General features: G+C 42.2%; 1 protein-coding gene across 9 annotated transcripts in view; it reads right to left on the reverse strand.

Annotated features, from left to right (window-relative positions):
* Positions 1-20580, reverse strand: part of KDM3B (lysine demethylase 3B) — an 89085-nt gene that overhangs the window by 35005 nt on the left and 33500 nt on the right. For 4 of the 9 annotated variants that reach the window (XM_036241198.1, XM_036241202.1, XM_036241201.1 and 1 more), the window contains 5 exons: positions 17079-17678; positions 11776-13009; positions 10733-10934; positions 7750-7964; positions 5745-5897 (listed from right to left, as the gene is read on the reverse strand). In XM_036241198.1, coding sequence (XP_036097091.1) covers positions 5745-5897; positions 7750-7964; positions 10733-10934; positions 11776-13009; positions 17079-17678 — 2404 coding nt within the window. The remainder of the gene's footprint in view (positions 1-5744; positions 5898-7749; positions 7965-10732; positions 10935-11775; positions 13010-17078; positions 17679-20580) is intronic. The other 5 variants (XM_036241200.1, XM_036241204.1, XM_036241203.1 and 2 more) reach the window with 5 other exon arrangements.

Raw genomic sequence — 20580 nt, forward strand, 5'->3', positions numbered from 1 at the left:
TGCCAGGAAGAGAAGTCCCCATAAATTCTGGCTGGAAAAACCAGCGGGAACTGAGGCTCAGGGAAGCTGACGCGGCTGAAGCCCCAGGCAGCTCCTTAAAGGGCTCACACACAGACTTGTCAGACTCCCTCCCTCTAAGCTTGAAGGGGAGGCAGCTCGAGGGGCACCAGAGACATACAGGGAAGAACTGAGCTGTTTGGCACTGGAACGAGGGCTGGAGAGGGGGCTTTCTCCATGACAGGCGTGCTGTTAGAGGCCTTTGTTCCTTTGATGAGCCCGTCCCTGAGGCGGCAGACAGTTGCTATATCTGGGACTCCAGAAACCTGGTTCACACTGGTAGCCCTGCCCTAGTAATTCCCTGAGGCCCCGCCCCACCCAACTTTCAGGCCCACCCAAGCTGTTGCCAGTTGCTTAACCATAGGATTGGCCTATCTTGGATCCTGCTTCAGGTTTTCCTAAATTCTTTCAAACAAGCAGCATCTGGTCTCAGATAGCCCCATACCTCTTGTTAAGTAATATACAGAAACAAACACAGGGAGGCAGCCAAAATGAGGAGACAAAGAAACAGGTCTCAAATGAAAGAACAGAATAAAACTCCCGGAAAAGAACTAAGCGAAATGGAGATAAGCAACCTAACAGATGCTGAGTTCAAAATACTGCTAACAAGGATGCTCAGTGAACTCAGTGAGGGCCTCAAGAGCATCAAAAAGCACCAGTCAGAAATGATGGATGCACAGTCAGAAATAAAGAAGGCACTAACTGAAATAAAGAATAATTTACACAGATTCAATAGTAGAGTATGTAAATCCAAGAAGCAAACCATTGATTTGGAATATAAGGAAGCAAAAAACACCCAATCAGAACAGCAAAAAGAAAAAAGAATGCAAAAAAAATGAGGATAGTGTAAGGAGCCTCTGGGACAACTTCAAGCATGCCAATATTCGCATCTTGGGGATGCCAGAAGAAGAGAGAGAACAGGAAATTGAAAACCTGTTTGAAACAAAAATGGCAGAAAACTTTCCTAACTTAGTGAAGGAAACAGACATACAAGTCCAGGAAGCACAGAGATGAACCCCAAGAGGCCCACACCAAAAGACATATCATCATCAAAATGCAAAAGGTTCAAGACAAAGAGAGAATCTTTTTTTTTTTTTTTTCCCATTCTTTGTTCAGGTAGAGTGGAAGGGAGAGAGAGAGGAACAGAGAGAGAGAAATATCGATGTGAAAGGGACACATTGTGTGGCTGCCACCCGCACAACCTACCAGGGCCGGGGACAAACTGCAACCGAGGTACGTGCCCTTTGCGGGAACCGAACCCGGGTCTCTCCGGACCCACAGGCCGACGCCAAAGAGAGAATCTTAAAAGCAGCAAGAGAAAAGCAGTTAGTTACCTACAAGGGAGTTCCCATAAGGCTATCAGCTGATTTCTCAAAAGAAACTTTGCAGGCCAGAAGGGAGTGGCAACAAATATTCAGTGATGGAAAGCAAGAACCTACAACCAAGATTACTCTATCCTGCAAAACTGTCATTTAGAAACGATGGCCATATAGAGTTTCCCAGACAAGAAAAAGTTAAAAGAGTTCATCACCACCAAACCGTTATTCTATGAAATGATTAAGGGTCTTTTTGAAGAAAAAGATAAAATGTATGAACAAACAAAATGGCAATGAATACATATCTGTCGACAATGGAATCTACAAACAAAATGAACAGGCAGAACAGAAACATTCTCATAGATACAGAAAACATTTTGTTGTTTGCCAGATGGGATGAGGTTTGGGGGAATGGGTGAAAAAGGTGAGGGGATTAAGAAGTACAAATTCAGAGTCTGTTGGATTTAGGAAAGTCTGCCCAGTTCTTCAGAACATGGAAGCCTACTGAAGTCTGCAGGCCCACATGGAATGCAAGTGTTTCCTTTTCAATGCTCTCCCGTGCAGGAGTTCCCCAGCCTCCAGAGCGCCAGGTGCACAGAAACCTGCTCCTTGAGGAAAGCAAGGAAGAGCCTTGGTGGTAGCGACTGCCAGTTACTGGGAGTAAATGCTCCCACAATGGCTGACCTCAAGCTCCCAGTGTCCGGGCTGCACATTACTGAACATGCAACAAAGTGTGAGCCAGTAAGAGCCGCTCCAGCTTACCTTTCCTGAGCCCACCTGCCCAGCCCCCTCACGTACTGGATGAAGTTGTTGGCTGGCTTGAGCTCGGGCCATGTCTGTCTCGCTGTGCCAGAGGGGAGAGAGTTTGGATGTCACCGAGTAGCCTGTTTCGGCCAGCAAGAGTAGAGTGCTTCAAATCTCAGACCACACATTAAAATCCCCTAGGAGCTGCCTCCTTTTCCACTGAATCAGAATTTGGAAGGGGGGGGGGGGCTCAGACATGAGTAGTATTTAAAAGCCCCCCGGGCCCTGGCCAGTTTGGCTCAGCCTGCGGACCAGAGAGTTCTGGGTTTGGTTCCCGCTAGGGGCTTGTACCAAAAAAAAAAAAAGCCCCCCGGTTAAGCCCTGGCAAGATGGCTACGTGGGTTGGAGCACCTTCTAGTACACCAAAAGGTTCCAGGTTCCATACCCAGTCAGGGCACATACCCGGGTTGTGGGGTTGATCCCTGGGGCACGAGGCAACCAATCAGTGTTTCTCTCTGCCTCTCTCCTCCTCTCTGTCTAAAATCAATATAAAAAAAAAAAAAAGTACAAATTCATTGCTAGACTGAAAACCTCAAAGGGAAAGGGGTTGGGGAGGTGGGAAGAAATAAACCAAAAAACTTATATGCATAACCAATGGACATAGACAATAGTGTAGGAAAAGGCAGGAGGGGGGCGGGAGTGGGGAGGAGGGAGTCAATGGGGGAAAAATGAGGAACATCTGTAATACATTCAACAATAAAGATTAAAAAAAAAAAAGAAAAAAAAAAGTTTTGCCCTTGCCGGTTTAGCTCAGAGGTTAGAGCATCAGCCTGGGGTCCAGAGAGACCCGGGTTCGATTACCGCTAAGGGCACGTACCTTGGTTGCAATTTGTCCCTGGCCCTGATTGGGTCATGCGGGTGGCAGCCACTCGATGTGTTCCTTTCACGTCGATGTTCCTCTCTCTCTCTCTCCCTCCCACTCTATCTGAACAAAAAAATGGAAAAATGTCCTCGGGTGAGGATTAAAAAATAAATAAATAAATAAAAAATGTTTCTATTGGTTTTTTTTTATAGAGAGAGAAACATCAATGTGAGAAACATCAACTGGCTGCCTCCCGTATGCTTCCTACTGGGGATTGAGCCCACAACCCAGTCATGTGTCCTGAGCAGGAATTGAACCGGGACCTCTCAATCCATTGGACAACACTCATCCACTGAGCCACACGGGCTGGACAGCTTTATAATTTTTTATGGTAGCTCCAGGGAGGCCTTTATCCTGGGACTAAATTAGTCCCACTACTAAGGTGTGATCCTTTTGGTCTCTACCCAGTGTCTCTCTACTGTGGCTGGTGGGAATATAAATTGTGAGTTGTGTAAATTATTCAGTCACTTGCTTTCTGAAGGTTCTTTTTGGGCCTTGAGGAGTTTTACCTCATACCATGAGCAATCACTATACAATAAAAAAATTAAGGTAATCTCTTTGCAGCTATCTGGTGTTCTCTCTCTATGCAGCTCTGACTTCTTCAGTATTCTATCTCACTTTCCTCAGACTCTATTCTCTTTCTCAATTCATTAAGAACGCCAAGCTCTGTTTTAGCTGCTTTTCCCTGTGCTAGCCTGGAAATGCCTCCAGGCATTAGACTGGGACAGTTGTGTGGTTCACTTTGTTTCTTCCCTTCTCATAGTGATCACAGACTCATGCTGCCTGTTATCCAATGTCTGAAACTGTGGTTTCATATATTTTGTCTGGTTTTCTTGTTGTTTACGACAGGAGGGCAATCAATTCCTGTAGCAGTTAATCATTCATGGGCAGAAGTGAAATATCTAACAACTACTTGACAAGTTGTACCTAGTGGGTGGCAGGTCCTGTGCTAGCCACTTTACACAAATTATTTCATTTAAACCTCACTGTGAGAGAAGTACTCATATTATCTTTGTTTTATAAATAAGGAAACTGAGGTTCTGAGGGGTTAAGTAACTGGCCCACGATACCACCGTTGGTGTAATAAAGATGTGGAAGTAACCCTGGCCAGTGTTTCTCCGTGGTTAGAGCACTGGCCTGCAGATCAAAGGGTCACATGTTTGATCCCCAGCTCTGGTCCAGGCGCGGGCAGGAGGTAACTAATTGATGTGCCTCTCTCATACTGAAGTATGTTTCCGCTCCACTCCCCACCTTCCACTCTTTAAAAAAAAGCATGGTGAGCCCTGGCCAGTTTGGCTCAGCGGTTAGAGCGTCCGCCTGCGGTCCGGAGAGACCCGGGTTCGGTTCCCGCTAAGGGCATGTACCTCGGTTGCAGTTTGTCCCCGGCCCTGGGTGGTCGTGCGGGTGGCGGCCACTCGATGTGGCCCTTTCACATCGATGTTTCCCTCTCTCTCTCCCTCCCACTCTGTCTGTACAAAAAATGGAAAAATGTCCTCGGATGAGGATAAAAAAAAAAAAAAAGCATGGTGAGAATTAACAAGAAAGAAAAAAAGATGTGGAAGTAGGTTTCACATCCCAGTAGCCTAAGGTGCTGTTGCAATGGTTACAATGTATCTCTGAAGTGGAAGCATGAGCAGGTCAAGGAGCAAGGGTTCTAGGCATGTAATAAGATAAAGCAAGAACAAATAGAAGCAAAGGATTTGAAAAGATATTTCTCCCAAGAAGATAAACATAGGGCCAACAAGCACATGAAATAATGCTCAACATCATTAGTCATCAGGGAAATGCAAATAAAAACCTATAACAAGATACTACTTCCTAGCCACTACGATGGCTACAATAAAAAAGACAATAGCAAGTATTGGTGGAAAAACTGGAACCCTCATACATTGCTGGTAGAATTAGAAAATGATACAACTATTCTGAAATATAGTTTGGCAGTTCCTGAAAAGGTTAAAATATGACTGTCATATGACTAAGCAATTCCACTCCTAGGTATATACTCAAAAGAATAAAAAACATATGTCCACACAACAATTTGTATACAAATGTTCATAAAGGCACTATTCAAAATTGCCCAAAGTGGAAAAAACCCAAATGTCCATGAACTGATAAATGAATAAACAAAGGTAGTATACCCAAACAATGGAATATTATTTGGCAATACAAATAAATGAACTATTGATTTGTGCTATAACATGGATAAAACTTTAAAACGGCAGACTAAGTAGAAAGAGGCCAATCACAGAAGGTGTAATATTGTAGATTTCCATTTATATGACATGGAATAGGCAAATCAAGAAAGACAGTAAGCTCCAAGGGCTGAGAGGAGGAAAGAATGGGGAATGCCTGCTAATGGCTACAAGTCATTTTCATTACATGAAAATGTAATTAGATAGTGAGGTTGGTTGCAGAACCTTGAGAATATACTAAAAAAACCTTCAAAATGTATACTTTAAATGGGTAAGTTTTATGACACGTGATATATCTCAAACAAGATGTTATTCAAACAAAACAAGGGAAGACGAACAACCACCCTTCTTGGCTTATTTTAGCCCTCTCAATGATGCTGAAATATTGGCATTGTAATGAATGAAGCAAAGTGGCTAATGAGGATGCACAAACACATTCCTGCTTCAATTTCCAAATGCCATACCTCCATCGACACGTTACCTTTTGAGCTGTAAAGGACAGTATTTGCTTACCACTGCGTGGACGGCTTTTCCTGAGCCTGTAACAGTCAAGGCAGACCCCAAATCCACATTTGCGACAAACCCAGTGAATGTTGAAGAGAGTTGTTTCACACACATCACACATTTCCCGTACACCACGTACTGCTCGCTTCCATGCCACTTTCTCTGGTGGAAAGAAGAGAAATGTTGTTGGAATCAACCATCCTGAACATTAGCAAAAGACCATAGATACCCTGATTCCTATTCACATCATTTTGTCCAGCAGTGAAGCTCAAAGATTCATGAAGTGTGTTTTTCTATAATTGTAAGAGAAACAAAATACATGGGATTTCTAATATTTCTGAACAAGTGCCAATAGAAAATGAATGGCACATGTTGTTACTTAAGATACTCTAGCCCGGCCATTATGACTCAGTGGTTGACCTTCGACTCATGCACCAGAGTGGCAAGCTTGATCCAGGAGGGGGCATGCAGGAGGCAAACAATCGATATTGATGTTTCTCTCTTTTTTTTTTAATCCTCACCCGAGGATATTTTTCCATTTTTTGTACAGATAGAGTGGGAGGGAGAGAGAGGAAGGGAGAGAGAGAGAGAAACATCGATTGAAAGGGACACATCGAGTGGCTGCGACCCGCACGACCAACCAGGGCCGGGGACAAACTGCAACCGAAGTACATGCCCTTAGCGGGAACCGAACCCGGGTCTCTCCAGACCGCAGGCCAACCTCTAACCGCTGAGCCAAACTGGCCAGGGCTGATGTTTCTCTTTTACTGATGTTTCCATCTACCTCTCCCAAATCAGTTAGGGAAAAAAAAATAACTTAAGATATTGTAAAATTTTCAATTTGTGGGAGTTTGAAACAAGAGGATTCTTCTCTTGATATACAGGTAATAACCATAGCACAATTTACCTTGGCCTAGAAATAAGATCCAGTATCTCACAGACATGGAAATATATATACTATATCTGAATAATGTGGGTTCTAGGTATGAAACATGGCACCCAGTAGCACTTCATCTATTCAGACACCAGAGTATCATTTACTAATACAAGTTGGTTCAAAGCAAGCTGAAAATATTCAGAGTGAACCAAACCCAAGAAGATATCAAAATCCTATTACGGAAAACTGTGCTACAAAAATGAAAAAGGCAAGCAGGCAAGGAGTTTTTGGTTTGCTAACTTTTTGAAAAAACATGTTTTTATTGATTTTTTTAGAGAGAGGAAGGGAAACACTGATGTGAGAGAGAGACATTGATTGGCTGCCTCCTGCATACCCCCTCCTGGGGATCAACCCAGGCATGTGCCCTAACAAGGATATGGACCAGGACTCTCAGTCCATGAGATGATGCTCAATCTACTGAGGCACACCATCCAGGCTGGTTTGTTAACTTTCTTTTTTTTCTTTTGTGGTACATGTCCCTAGCGGGAGCCGAACTCGGAACTCTCTGGTCCACAGGCGATGCTTAACCACTGAGCCAAACCGGCCAGGGCCGGTTTAACTTTCAAAGACTAACAGAATAAGGTCTGCTGGACATTGTCAGGGCCTCAACTACATAGTTTGCTACTAGAGAAGTCTTATCAATCTTTTTTTTTTTTTTAAAGGTAGTTAAGACATTTTATTTTTTATTTTATTTTATTTTTTTAATCTTCACCCGAGGACATTTTCCATTTTTAGTTCAGATAGAGTGGGAGGGACAGAGAGAGAGAGAGAGAGAGAGAGAGAGAGAGAGATCGACGTAAAAGGGACACATCGAGTGGCCACCACCCACACAACCCAACCAGGGCCGGGGACAAACTGCAACCGAGGTACATGCCCTCATCGGGAACCGAACCCGGGTCTCTCTGGACCGCAGGCCGACGCTCTAACCGCTGAGCCAAACCAGCCAGGGCAGTCTTATCAATCTTAATTCATCTACAGAACATGCCACCTGCCACTCCTTCCACTCCTACCCTTAAGCAAAAGAAAATGAAAGTTTCAACTAGGAATGCCTGGAAGATGAGCAAGATGGTGCCTTACGGTGTGGCTCCACCATCATCATGGCCTCCTTCTCAGACATCACAAGCTGACAGAACTGGTCCCCAACGTTGGCCAGGATGTATTTTGAGGTTTCTAGGTCTATCCCTTCTGCTAGGGAGGAAGAGGGAATCCACAGGTTCATGGCATCAGGGTCACTTTGCTGGGGACTCAGAAACCCCTCCACACGGAGTACCCCCTTTCGAGTGAAGATCAGCCTGAGACAAGAAAGTAGACAATCAAATACATAGTAAATAGCAGCAGCCATGCAAACTAACACACACCTAAAATCCTAGGACATAAAAAAAGTTAAATGAGACTTAAGAGGAATTAGGCTGAGTTAAGAATTTTCATCACATATGACCAATGTGTCACTAATAAGAAAGTTTGTTAATCCTTACTAGGTCTGGGTTCTTTAAAAAGCTGTCCCAAGAAATGCCTATCAGTTTCTCCACCCACGTGTTCTACCATCTATGCCCCCACCACTAAATGTGACCAGAGAATAACACAGAGCCATGCTGTCACACTTAAAATTCACATCTACCTACATCAAGTGAGTACTTAATATTGCCTAGCACTCACAATACAGTTTCTTGATGCACTCCCTCTCCTAGATGCCTGTTCCCTATTTTCTTTCTTTTCAAACCTCCAATATTATTTTCCCCATGAGGACCTTACTAAGCATTCTACTGAGAAAATACAAGGAACCAGAAGACAACTCCCACAAACTCTCACTATCACACACCTTCCTGCAACTGGGCCCATGTATACCATCTGATCTGCTACTAAAGCATGAACAAGGTCCCAGCGAAAACCAATCACTCCACCTATGCTCTATGTCCTACCATATTTCAGACATCCCTCCACAAATTCTCTATTCTACATCATCTTTTTCCTTTCTGCAGAATCACTGAGTATCTGAACTTGCCATCTCAAAAATCCTCTAACAATTTATGTCTCAAAAGTCCCCTCAATCCCACATCCTATTCCATTTATTGGCTTTCTAGAGCAGTCTCTTGAAAGAGTTGTCTATACTGGTTGTCGCCAGTTCTAGTTCTTTTCCCTTTTATTTTCTCTTAATCCATTCCCATCAAGCTTTCCCCCACCAATCTACCAAAATTGTTTTTGACAAGGTCATTCCCTCTTGTTAAATCCAATAGCCATGTCCAGTTCTTATCTTACCTGACCCAATCAGCATTTGCCACAGTTCCTTATTCTTTCCTGGAAATATTTTATTCAGCTGTCTTCTAGGATACCTCACTGGCTATTCCTTCTCAGCCTCTTTTACTAGTTCCTCCTCATCCTTCCCACCTCTAAATGTTGGAAAGCTCTAGAACTCTGTCCTTAAACTCCTTCTCTTCTCTATCTACACTCCTCTTCTCTATGTACATTCCTTAAGTGATCTCAATTAGACTCAGTTTTAAATACTTGGGGACATCCAATTTTTATCTTTAGTTTGGACCTCTTCTCTCAGCTCCAGAGTTGTATATCCAGCTGTTCTTTCAGCACTTCCATTTGGAAATCTAATAGGTATCTCAAATATAACTTGTTCAAATTAAAGTTCCCCATTTTCCTTCCCAAACTTGCTTTTCCCTGAGAAATCTCCTCATCAGTAATTGGAAATTCCATTCTACCAGTTTTCAGGCCAAAAGCTGCAGAATTAACCTTGATTCTTTTCTTTCTTTCATACTCTACATCTAACCAATCAGAAAATAATGTGGGCACTATCTTTAAAATATAACCTTAATCCAACCACTTCTCATCACACCTATCACTACCTCCCTGCACTAAACCACCATCATTTCTCACCTAGATAATTGCAACAGCCTCTTCTCTCTGCCTTTGCCTCAATGTAATCTATTCTCAAAAAGGTAGCCAGAGTGCTCCTTTACAACATTCATCAGTGTCACTCATCAGCTCAAAACCTCCAATGACTTATTCCAGCATAAAAGCCAAGGCCCTTTAAAATCTGGACCCATCATTAACTCTCTGACCTCAACTCCTTTCCTCCTTGGCTCTCTGTATTTTAGTCACTCTAGCTCCATAAACACACCAGGTATACTCCAGCCTCAGGACAGTTGTTCTTGGTGTGCCTTCTACTTGGAATACCTGTCTCCCAGAAAAATGTGTGGCTCACTGCCTCACCTCCTTTAAGTATTTACTTAAACCTCACTTCTTCAAATCATCCTATTTAAAACTGTAGCTTCTCTAGCCTCCCTACACTTCAATCCTCTTTGCTTTATTTTTTTCAGTTAATAGCTGACATACAAATATTTAATTTTTTTTTTTTTTTCTTATTTACTGTCTGCCTCCCCCACTACAATGCAAACCTCTCAAGGGCTGGAATTTGATGGTTTTGTGCACTGTGTAATCCTCAGTGCCCAGAACAATGACTAGCACCATTATGTGTTCAATAAACATTTGCTGAATAAGTAAATCCACACCATGTAGATAAACCACTTGGATTTATTTTAAAAATTAAAACTTCCTGAAAGATTATTTAGAAGAAATTCCTCTTCTAAGTTTATCAAGCAGAAGAAAAGTGTTAATTAGCTGTTGTTTGGTAAAAGCAGGGGACAGTCTTAGAACTTTCATCAGTTTTCTCTATTTCAAAGACAATTCACATTGTCTCCTAACCTTACTTACCCTTCTTTCTAGGGGACTCAAGTTACTCTAGCATTGAAGAGGGGAGTAAGTGGTTAGACAGAGTCATAATTCAAAATGGAGTTCTGCTTATACCACTGGTTTCAAATGGAACCGAAGTTAAGAATAACAACGTAGGTCAGGGGCTGGCAGCTGAGACTGTTCAACTTCATTTCTCTAAGGACAAAGCCACGTGTCATTTCATAGTCCAGACGTCTAAGTAACTACTGTGGCAGAGCCTCAGCACAGACTCTGAGAGCAAAGGGGTAAGAAAAACAAAGAAGATGGTAAGACATATTTACAGATTCAGAAAAACAGTGGGAAGAGACAGAAGTTTGGGTACCTCCGGAAGTGAAAGAAGCGGCAAGCCACAGTGGAATCATCTTGCTCCTGTTCCTTAAACTTCCGATACCGCTCCAGGCGGCATTCACGACATTTGTGCAGGTGAGGGGCTACATTGATGCACGACCCATCCTGCAGGAAGGGCTCTCCGGATTGCTTTAGCTTCTTCACTTTGCTTACATCTTTCAGGACTGACTGGCCAACTGTGGCAAGGGAGAAAGGAGAATGGTTGGTCGTGACAGGTATACATGAGACTCAATAACATGATCCTTTTGGGAACAGATACTTGTTCTGGCCTGGGCCATTCTTCTTTGCAGTGCTTGGGGATGTGCCCACCAGGTTCATCCTTGACAGAAAGGGACCAGAGGAAGCAAAAAGGCTTTGCTTGGGAGCTAAGGACCATGGAGAATTTGAAGAAACTGTCCCATTATAGTGAAATAACTCTGGGCATGAGCAAGGAAAACCCAAGGCAGAAGGTAGCTGCTGCCACCACCTTGTCTCTGGCCCCTTAGGATATGACTGTTCTAAATAAGGACTCTCCTAATCGAGCTCCCATGGGATACTAATTCCTAATGAATACGACTACTTTTACCACCAGACTTTCTTTTTTTACCATTAGCTCTTACACATTTTTGGAGCATAACCTCACACCATATGATTTACTGGCTTTTGGAAAAGGCATTAAAACATTATATATGTGACAGAGAGAAGCAAAGTAAGAGGTGAGTAAAGTGGATAGGCCAAAATGGAGCAGAAAAGGATGAGAAAAACAAAGGAAAGAGTTCTTGAACAAAGAGACTATCAAGAAGGTCAAGGATCTTCATTTGTGGGACTATCATTATACTATCATTACAGTGCTGATTTACATGTAATCCTGCCTTGAAACAGGTCTAATGGGGGACATTTGTTAGACCCTCTTGGCTTCATAATTCTATGAGACTATAAAACTTTCCATCAAAGGGAGGGCCTCTGCTGCCCAAGAACACAGCAGGCATGCAAGGCCAGTCTCAGAGCCAAGCCCCTGTATAGCCCCAGCAGGATCACCTTTCAGGGGTGCAGTCCGAGGCCGGCCTTTGGGGGCCTGCTTCCCTTTGCCTTTGCCCAGCAACAGCTCAGCGCTGCGCTCCCCATTGGGGCCCAGTTTCCCCATCAGGTGCTCTGGAATCCCCTTCAGGCCAGTCTTGGCCTGCAGCTGCTCCTCAGAGTCGCTCAAATCTGACAGGTCACTGTTGGTACTGGAGTCTGAGTCTTGTCTGCAAGCCAAGCTTCGCTCATCCAGTGAGAACCTTTTCACAGCTTCAAAAGGAGCTTTGTTCTCCTGTGAAAAATCTGCTGGGGAGGACAGAAAGCTGCCTGAGTGCCTGCCAAAGACGTTACTAAAGGTTTTGAGGAGGGGATTGTCCTGCTGTCCAGGCCCCACAGTTGGCCTCTCCTCTGTGGGGCTGGAGGAGAGAGTAGGCATCTCAATGGGCTGGGTGAGGCTGCTGGTGGGTGAACTGGAGCGGCCATTTCCCATGGCAGAGAGGCTTGGACCCCCGGTGGTAAGAGCTGAGCCCAGAACACCAGACACCAGTTTGGAGGAGTCAGTTGTGATGAAGAGGGTTTTCTTCTTTGCTAGTGATGCTGAATCTGAAGAGTGAGAGTCGGGCCAGCTGGGTGCTGCTGCCTTGGAGGTGACAGTGGTAGCAGAGGAAGAGCTACCTGATGATGCCTGAGATGCAAAGCCGCTGAAAGGGCTATGTTCAACTTTCTCCACAAATGCCAAGAAAGGGTTAGAGGGCTCTTCCCGGGACAGTTTAGGGGGCTGTAAAAATAGATTTTCATGACTCTCTGGGGTGCGGGTATTGAGGAGGCTCCGTGGGAAGGCTGGTGTGAGGGTGGGCATGGACTCTGTAGGCACTTTCTGGTCCACAGAGCTGCCAGCCTTAGAACCTGATTTAGTGTCTGCTCCAAGAGTGGATCTGCCTTTACATAGGCTCTCAAGGCTTTGTTTGAATGAGTCTCGACTGGAGGAATCATCAGCCAAACTCTCTGAAATGGTAGTGAAGTAGTTACTGGTGGGTAAAGTTTGGGGCATGCACTGAAAAAACAAGTTTTTGGAGACATCAGAATCTTTCTGAGACTCTGGTGCAGAGCTACTGCCAAAAGAGAAGCCCAAAGGTTTGTTCTCTGTGGCTAGAACCCCATTGGACTGGCTCCTTCCAAAAGTCAAAGGTTGTGATAAACTTGGGAGAGATGCTCCAAATCCAGAAGAGGCCAGAACAGAATTTCTTGAATTCTGAAAAGAAGATAGCCTGAGTTAGTGATGCTGACTTCTCTTGACAACCTTATGGTATCTCTTTTGGACCTGGGCCAACATTTCTTATGGGTCAATTAGCTTTCTCTCCTACAACTCCATGAAAACTGCTCTTATAACTAGATTTCATCAGCATTAGGGAAGAAACCTGCCACAGAACACACAGAGGGCATCTTTAGCAAGGTGAGCTAGAGATAGCAAGATGTCCTTTATCCTGCCACTCCCTTGGTTGTCAGTCAATTGAGTGTCACAGCACTAGGAGTCTGTATAGGCTTCTTACTATCTATTTGGAAGTTATGACTCCACCAGGGAATTGGTGTAAAGGATTCCTGAACAGACACCAGCTTTTACTTTAAAATATACCAAGTGCCCTGGCCGGTTTGGCTCAGCAGTTACAGCGTCGGCCTGCGGTCCAGAGAGACCCGGGTTTGGTTCCCGCTAAGGGCATGTACCTTGGCTGCAGTTTGTCCCCGGCCCTGGTTGGCCGTGCGGGTGGCAGCCACTCAATGTATCCCTTTCACGGTGATGTTTCTCTCTCACTCTCTCTCCTCCTCCCACTCTATCTGAACAAAAAACGGAAAAATGTCCTCTGGTGAGGATTAAAAATACACACACGCACACACACACACACATACACACACACCAAGTGACTATGGAATATTAATCTACCTCAATGACCTTAGAGGCTATTGTTAAAGTTTTTATTTATTTAAGCTATTACAAATTTCCCATCTTACAAAAATGACTTCAGTCCCATAACAAGCCCAGTGTACATAAAGAAAATGTATTCTTTTATTAGTCTGAAACTCCTGAAGATGGACACTTTCAGATTTTGGCCATTTATTTATGGGTCCAAGTCAACCTAAAAATTGACTTTTTGTTTTAATTAAAGTTAAACCTAAAGATGCTAAATATTAAAAAGCACACTGGTTATTGAATATTTGTGCTATCAAACAGGAAAAGTAAAAATACTGATATGCTCACCTAACAAAAGCATTCAACATAACAAATTGGACATTAAAAAAATAATTTCTATTTTTTTTAACCTTGAAAAATGTTAACTTTTGTGTGTGCATAAAGAAGGGTAGGATCACTTTCATATATACACTCATTTACAAACACAGAAACGTCCATAGGTAGGTATGAGCACTTACGTAGTACTCGTTAAATTAACAAAACCCAGATCCTAGCACTTGACTAACAAACCACAGATTACCAAAAAAATAAAATAAATAACATTCAGGTAATAGATGATGATAACGCTAAACATTCAGTTTAAAACACTGGAAATAAATTACTCCATGACTGCTTAATAAATATAGTGTTTCCTTTTGGAGTGATGAAATTTCTGGAAGTGGACAACGGTCATGGGTGCCCGACATTGTAGAAGTACTAAATGCTACACTTTAAATGGTTAAAATGGTAAATGTTATGTTATATATTACTTTACGACAATTTTTTTTTTAATGTTCTAGATAGGAAAGGGCTGTTAAAACAAACAAACAACAACAATACAAAAAGGGACAGAGTTTCAATTTAAGGTATTCTTTAAATATGCAAGAGGAGTCTTTAGGACTCCTTGAGGCTGGCACAGAGGCATGAGAACCAGGGAGGCTCCCATGACTTACCTCCAGTTGACATTTGCTATAGAGACTGTTTCAGGGCATTTTAGAGTTCATAATTCTGTTTTCTTTTCTTTCCCACTAAGCAACAACCACTGACTTAAACACCCTCCAACAAAAAAAGAAGATAATAGACAGACACAACCCTGAGGTTCTGCAGTTGCTTCACTAGCAGAATTTGGCCAGGAGCCTTGACACCTGCATGACTGCAAGGAACCACCATGGGTAGCTCAGGTTTCACTACTAAAGTTACCCTTTAAAAATAAATACACACATGAATGAAGAACAATTTTTCTTCAAATGATTAAATTCCAAATCCTCTTCTTATAGGAAAGTGATGACAAGCTGATTTCAACTCAATTTTTAGGGCTCGAAGTTTCGTGGGCGGGGGCTGTGTCCCTATCTTAGATTTGACATCATAATGAAAACATCTCTTTCTGTATAAATTAATGATGTAGTCACAGAAATTTCTCCAACCTGTTTGGAATCCATATTTCATCTATTCAGCTTTGCTACTCCTAAGAAAAACAGTTCAGTGGAGCTCTTCTTGTAGCATGTAAAATTTGGTCTATTTTGTAATTTCCCATTTTTTGGTCCATACTGCCTTTGACATGGAGTTTATTTTAATTAATTTGGGCAATATGATGACATACAGTCTGGAAATCCACATAAGATTTTCACCTAGTTCTCTTGGAAATGCTGGTCAACTAACAGAGAATAAACCATGAGCAGTGTGAAATTTGCATTTACAGGCCTAAACATTTCACCTCCTTCCTCATCCCTGCACACTGGGGATTAACAAACTGCATTTTCTAGAGAAAGGAAGAAATCAGATGAAATGTATATGCCATGTTTTATCTGGCATTGTTATATCTAAGATGATTCCATTTTAGGATATGAGTGCCTTCAAATAGAGATTTCAATATTTTGTTTATGGTACTTAGCACACAGTAGTTTCCTATACATAATTTTAAAAACCATTTAGTATTTTATCTTTGTATTTCATATTTCCCCTTGAAAAAACTGACTAGCACCATAAATCATACTTTGGTGACCAAAGTAAGAGTCCCAAGACTGTAAGGATTGATTTTAATATTTCAAATTTGATTGGGGAGGCAACTTAATGTTAATTTGTATTTAACAAAAGTTCCACTTTGGCAACAACACATGCATATCAGATAAAGAAAACAATAGCCCTGTCCAGTGTGGCTCAGTTGACTGGAGTGTTGTCACCAAAGGGTAACAGTTTTGATTCTCGGTCAGGGCACATACTCAGGTTGCAGGTTTGGTCTCAGGTTGGAGCATGTAAGAGAGGCAACCAATACTGATGTTTCTCTCCCTCTCCCTCTCCCTCTCCTTTCTTCTCTCTAGAATCAATAAAAAAAACATATCATTGAGTGAAGATTAAAAAAAAGTAAACTAGATACTACTTTGATTAATTCCATCAAATTTTCTAGGTAAGGCTTAAAAATATTGTTAGGCCCTAGCTGGGGAGCTCAGTTGGTTAGAGCATTATCCTGATATACCAAGGTTGTGGGTTCAATCCTTAGACAGCACACATATAAGAATCAAGCAATGAATGCATAAATAAATGGAATAACAAATTGATGTTTCTCCCTTTCTTTCTCTCTCTCCCTAAAATCAATCAATCAATAAAAATAATAAAGTAAAAGATTGAGTAAGGAGAAGAAATCTTATGGCCGCTTCCAATCATGGGGAAGAAGCCCAACCTCAAGGGAAAATACAAAAAATAATGCGTTGGTAATGATAGTGGCTTTCACATAGTCTTAATTATAGTGCTACCAACACTGTAATTTGTTAACCTTGCCTCTCACAGGCCTGGTGAATGCTCAACCACTAAGATAACTAAATAGATAATTGAATTACAAAAATCTATCTCAACATCTTATTCAATTGGGTTGCCTAAACAGTTTTGATTAGCCTAACTGTTCTAGTGACTTTTTTGTTATTGTTGTTAATCCTCACCCAAGGATATCCTCCACTGATTCTAGATAGAGTGGAAGGGAGGGAGGGAGTAAAGGGGAGAGAGAAAGAGAGAGAGGAGAGAGAGAAACATCAATGTGAGAGAGACACATCAATTGGTTTCGTCCTGTACACTCTCCAAGTGGAGCTGAGGATCAAACCTGCAATCAGGGAATTAAACCTGTGACCTTCTGGGGTATGGGTCGACGTGCTAATCACTGAGCATACCAGCCAGGGCCAGGTGACTTAAAAGCTAATCAAGTTATTAAAACATACATACACACTTGCCCAATGAGCAATGAAGGTCCATCCACAGAGTTCAATTTAAGCACATCTCAGAAATATTCCTTCCTTATGGTATTTGACATGCCTTTTAATGTGTTACGAAGAAAGTAGAGTGAAGGAGTGAAACCAAATCTTACAAATCTGCCCCTGAAATAACTCACCTCTCCTGGGGCCTGCGAACGGCTGCCTTTCTGTTTTTCCGGCCCAGTCCCTGCTGCAAGGCCAGTGTCTGAGATCCTCAGCGTGGTTGGGGTAGGGCTGGCGGTAGTGACCACAGCTGCTGAAGCCACCATGCCCTGACCAGCTTGTTCCAGTGTTTTTCCTGACTCTTTACTTTCAGCTCCACCCACCTCTGGGGCCAAAGCTGTCTGACCTGTGGCTGTAGGATATGGAGTAAAAGGTACAGGTGTGTCCCCACATACAGGCTCATCCTGCACCACCAGAGTCCTGCCGTTTTCTTTGGTGTAAGTGGCAAAGCGAATGTTGCGGTTAATCTGGGGGACAAATGTAGTTGGTAGTTGCTTGGCTCTCTGATCCAGCCCTGGCTCTCCACTGGCATTCCCTCCTTTCCAGGGCCCTCGGCTCGCCTCACCTCCATCGCTCCCATTACTGTCTACTTCACCCCTCTCTCCTTTTAATTTCTTTGATGCAGAGTCACACCCCAAGTCCGAAGCACTTTTTCTCCTCCGGCCATCTTTCCCCTCTATGCTCTCTCTCTTCTTCTTTCCTTTGGAAGATTTTACTGCTTTTAACGTACCTCCCTACAAAACAAAATTCAAAGAAGATTTATTACAAGGGACTATCCATCTTGTAAAAACCATAAACCGTTAGCTCTTTCTCAACTCTAGAAGCAGAAAAATCAAAATAGGTACAGAAAGCCAAGTTCCAATGCCAGCTCTAAGACATCCCCTTTGTCAAAAAGCTCCAATCTTCCCGTGACTCAATTTACACACACATATTCAAGATAATGGTCACTAGAGATTAACTCACTTGGCAAACCTTCCCTTAGATAAAATATACTACTTCTTCAAATGAAGGAAGGTTTTAAAAATGTGTGGAATTTCTTTTACAAGATAGACTGCCAAAGCTAGACTGGCAGTTCATTTGCCCCTTGATGAAAAAAATCGGCTCTATTTCACATTATCTCCTTGTTTGATAGAAACTGGCATTTCAAATATTGAAATATAAAATCTCTTCCCCTCCAGAAGTCACTAAAAACTGGTGACAACAATAGGAAAACCAACATTTGTGTCTATGAGCAAAGGAAAAGTGAGCCCAACAGAGACAGGTTAGATTGCTCTTATAGACACTAAAAAGATACAAACAATATCCAGATCTTATTTCAAAGCATTAGACAAGGAAAGAAAAAAAAGGCAGGCTACCATGAACCAAACAGTCAAATCTCTTAGGTCTTTCAATAATTTCAGCCTATCTCATGAAATCATACTTGTGCATTATTTGAGAGGCTGGATAACCTTAAAAGATAGAGGTTAAGAAAGGGCAATTCCTGTCTTCTTCCCTGAGAAGAAAAAGGGGAGGGGGACACAACATGTGCTAGGGTGGCAATAAGCTAGTAATACAGTTATTTGGCTATTAATATTATCTAACTTAATAAATCTACTCTTATTGCCCTTGAATATTTATAGCGTCTTTGTGCAGATTTGTAGCTTTGTTGTAATCATTATTATAGGTGTTATAACAACCATTTTCAAATTTTATATTTCTTTAGCCAGTTCTAGTTCCTCTTTCTTTTGCTTTTCTTCTTTGCTGCCTACATTTCCATCTTTTCTTCTTTAACTTCCTTCTATAATTCTTAACCAAAGCCCAAGATTTCTTTCTGTTTCCCTCCTACTTTTTTTTTTTATCCTCACCCGAGGACATTTTTGCATTTATCTTCAGATAGAGCAGGAGGGAGAAAGAGAGGAAGAGAGAGAGAGAGAAACATCGATGTGAGAGAGACGCATGGAATGGTTGTCACCCACATGACCCCAACCAGGGCCGGGGAAAAATTGCAACCAAGATACATGCCCTTAGTGGAATTCGAACCCGGGACTCTCCAATCCGCAGGCCAACGCTCTAACTGCTAAGCCAAACTGGTCAGGGCTACCCCATACTTTTGATAACATTAATTTAAATTTCTAAACCTTTCATTTAAGAACTGTTTGTTTCCTATATTCAACAATAAAGATAAATTAAAAAATAATAAAATAAAATAAAGGAAGGATTACTATAAAACATGGCAGAACTGTTGATAATAATTATGATTTGCCCCCTGGCTGGATTGCTCAGCGGTTAAAGCATTGGCCTGTGGACCAAAGAGTCATAGGTTTGATTCCAGTCAAAAGTATGGCCCTGGCCAGTTTGGCTCAGCAGTTGAGCGTCGGCCTATGGACCAGAGAGTCTCGGGTTCGGGTCCTGCTAGGGGCACGTACCACACACACAAAAAAAGTATGTACCTTGGTTGAGGTTTGTCCCTCGCCCTGGTTGGGGTCATGTGGGAGGCAACCAATGGAGGTGTCTCTCTCACATCGATGTTTCTCTCTCTCTCTTCCTCCCCAAGCTCTCTCCCACTCTGTCTGAAGATAGACAGAAAAACATCCTTGGGTTAGGATTAAAAATAAATAAATAAAAAACAAACAAACAAACAAACAAACAAAAAAGCCCAGCCGGTGTTGCTCAGTGGTTAAGCATTGACCTGTGAACCAAGAGGCCGCAGTCACCGGTTTGATTCCTGGTCAGGGCCCATGCCCAGGTTGTGGGCCAGATCACAAGTGGGGGTCATCGATGTTCTCATCTCTCCCTATTTCTCCCTTCCTCTCTCTCTAAAATCAATAAAGAAAAAAATTATGCTTTGCTAGCTAAGAAGACAGTTACATCATGGCAAAGCTAAAAAGGAAAAAATCAACATCTATTGCTGAAAACCAAAGATAGATCTCACATCTGATTCATCTGGCCAACTTGCAGAGCTTGGCTCACAGCAACATCCCTGAACAACCACTTATATGTATGTCCTACTTACAGTAAGCTACTCACATGTGAGTAGACAGCCTAGTACACTGAGACCAGTACTCTCCAGCTATATATCTGGCCAGATGAACAGTACCTGGCACATAATAAATGAATAAATGAAATATGGAAGGAAATTAAAAAGGGGTCCAATACACCATCAAAGTAACAGGTGTTTTCAGCCATGTAAACAGTCAAAAGACTTGTCCTATTATGGTAATATAATATGTAGTAAAGAGCTATTAAATTTAACCCTAATTCTTTTCTTACTCTCATCTTGTTTTATTAAGTTAAGAATGACTGAATAAAGAAGATGAGGAAGAACTGTATACTTAGCAAGAGTGGCCAAGACAGCAATATTACAGAGGTGCTAAGAGATTATGAGGAATATGTAGACAGCTGGACATCCTAGTCAATGTTCTACTGAAGGAAAATCACACAGGATTCCTTGACTGGTTCAGGCATTGATTTATAATGTATGTTTTCTAGACTATGATAATTCTGAATGAACCAAGAGTTGGACTGGTTCACAGTAAATACAGAGTAATCCACTGTGTGCTAAGCACTGAACTAGGTATCTGTTTTATTTGTTCTTGGCATATGGAAAATCAGACTCCCTTGGAGCTCATTACCATCTAATGGAAAGAAAAAGAGGGT

Source organism: Molossus molossus, unplaced genomic scaffold (assembly GCF_014108415.1).
Source record: "Molossus molossus isolate mMolMol1 unplaced genomic scaffold, mMolMol1.p scaffold_m16_p_4, whole genome shotgun sequence".
In the NCBI taxonomy this organism is placed as follows: Eukaryota; Metazoa; Chordata; class Mammalia; order Chiroptera; family Molossidae; genus Molossus; species Molossus molossus.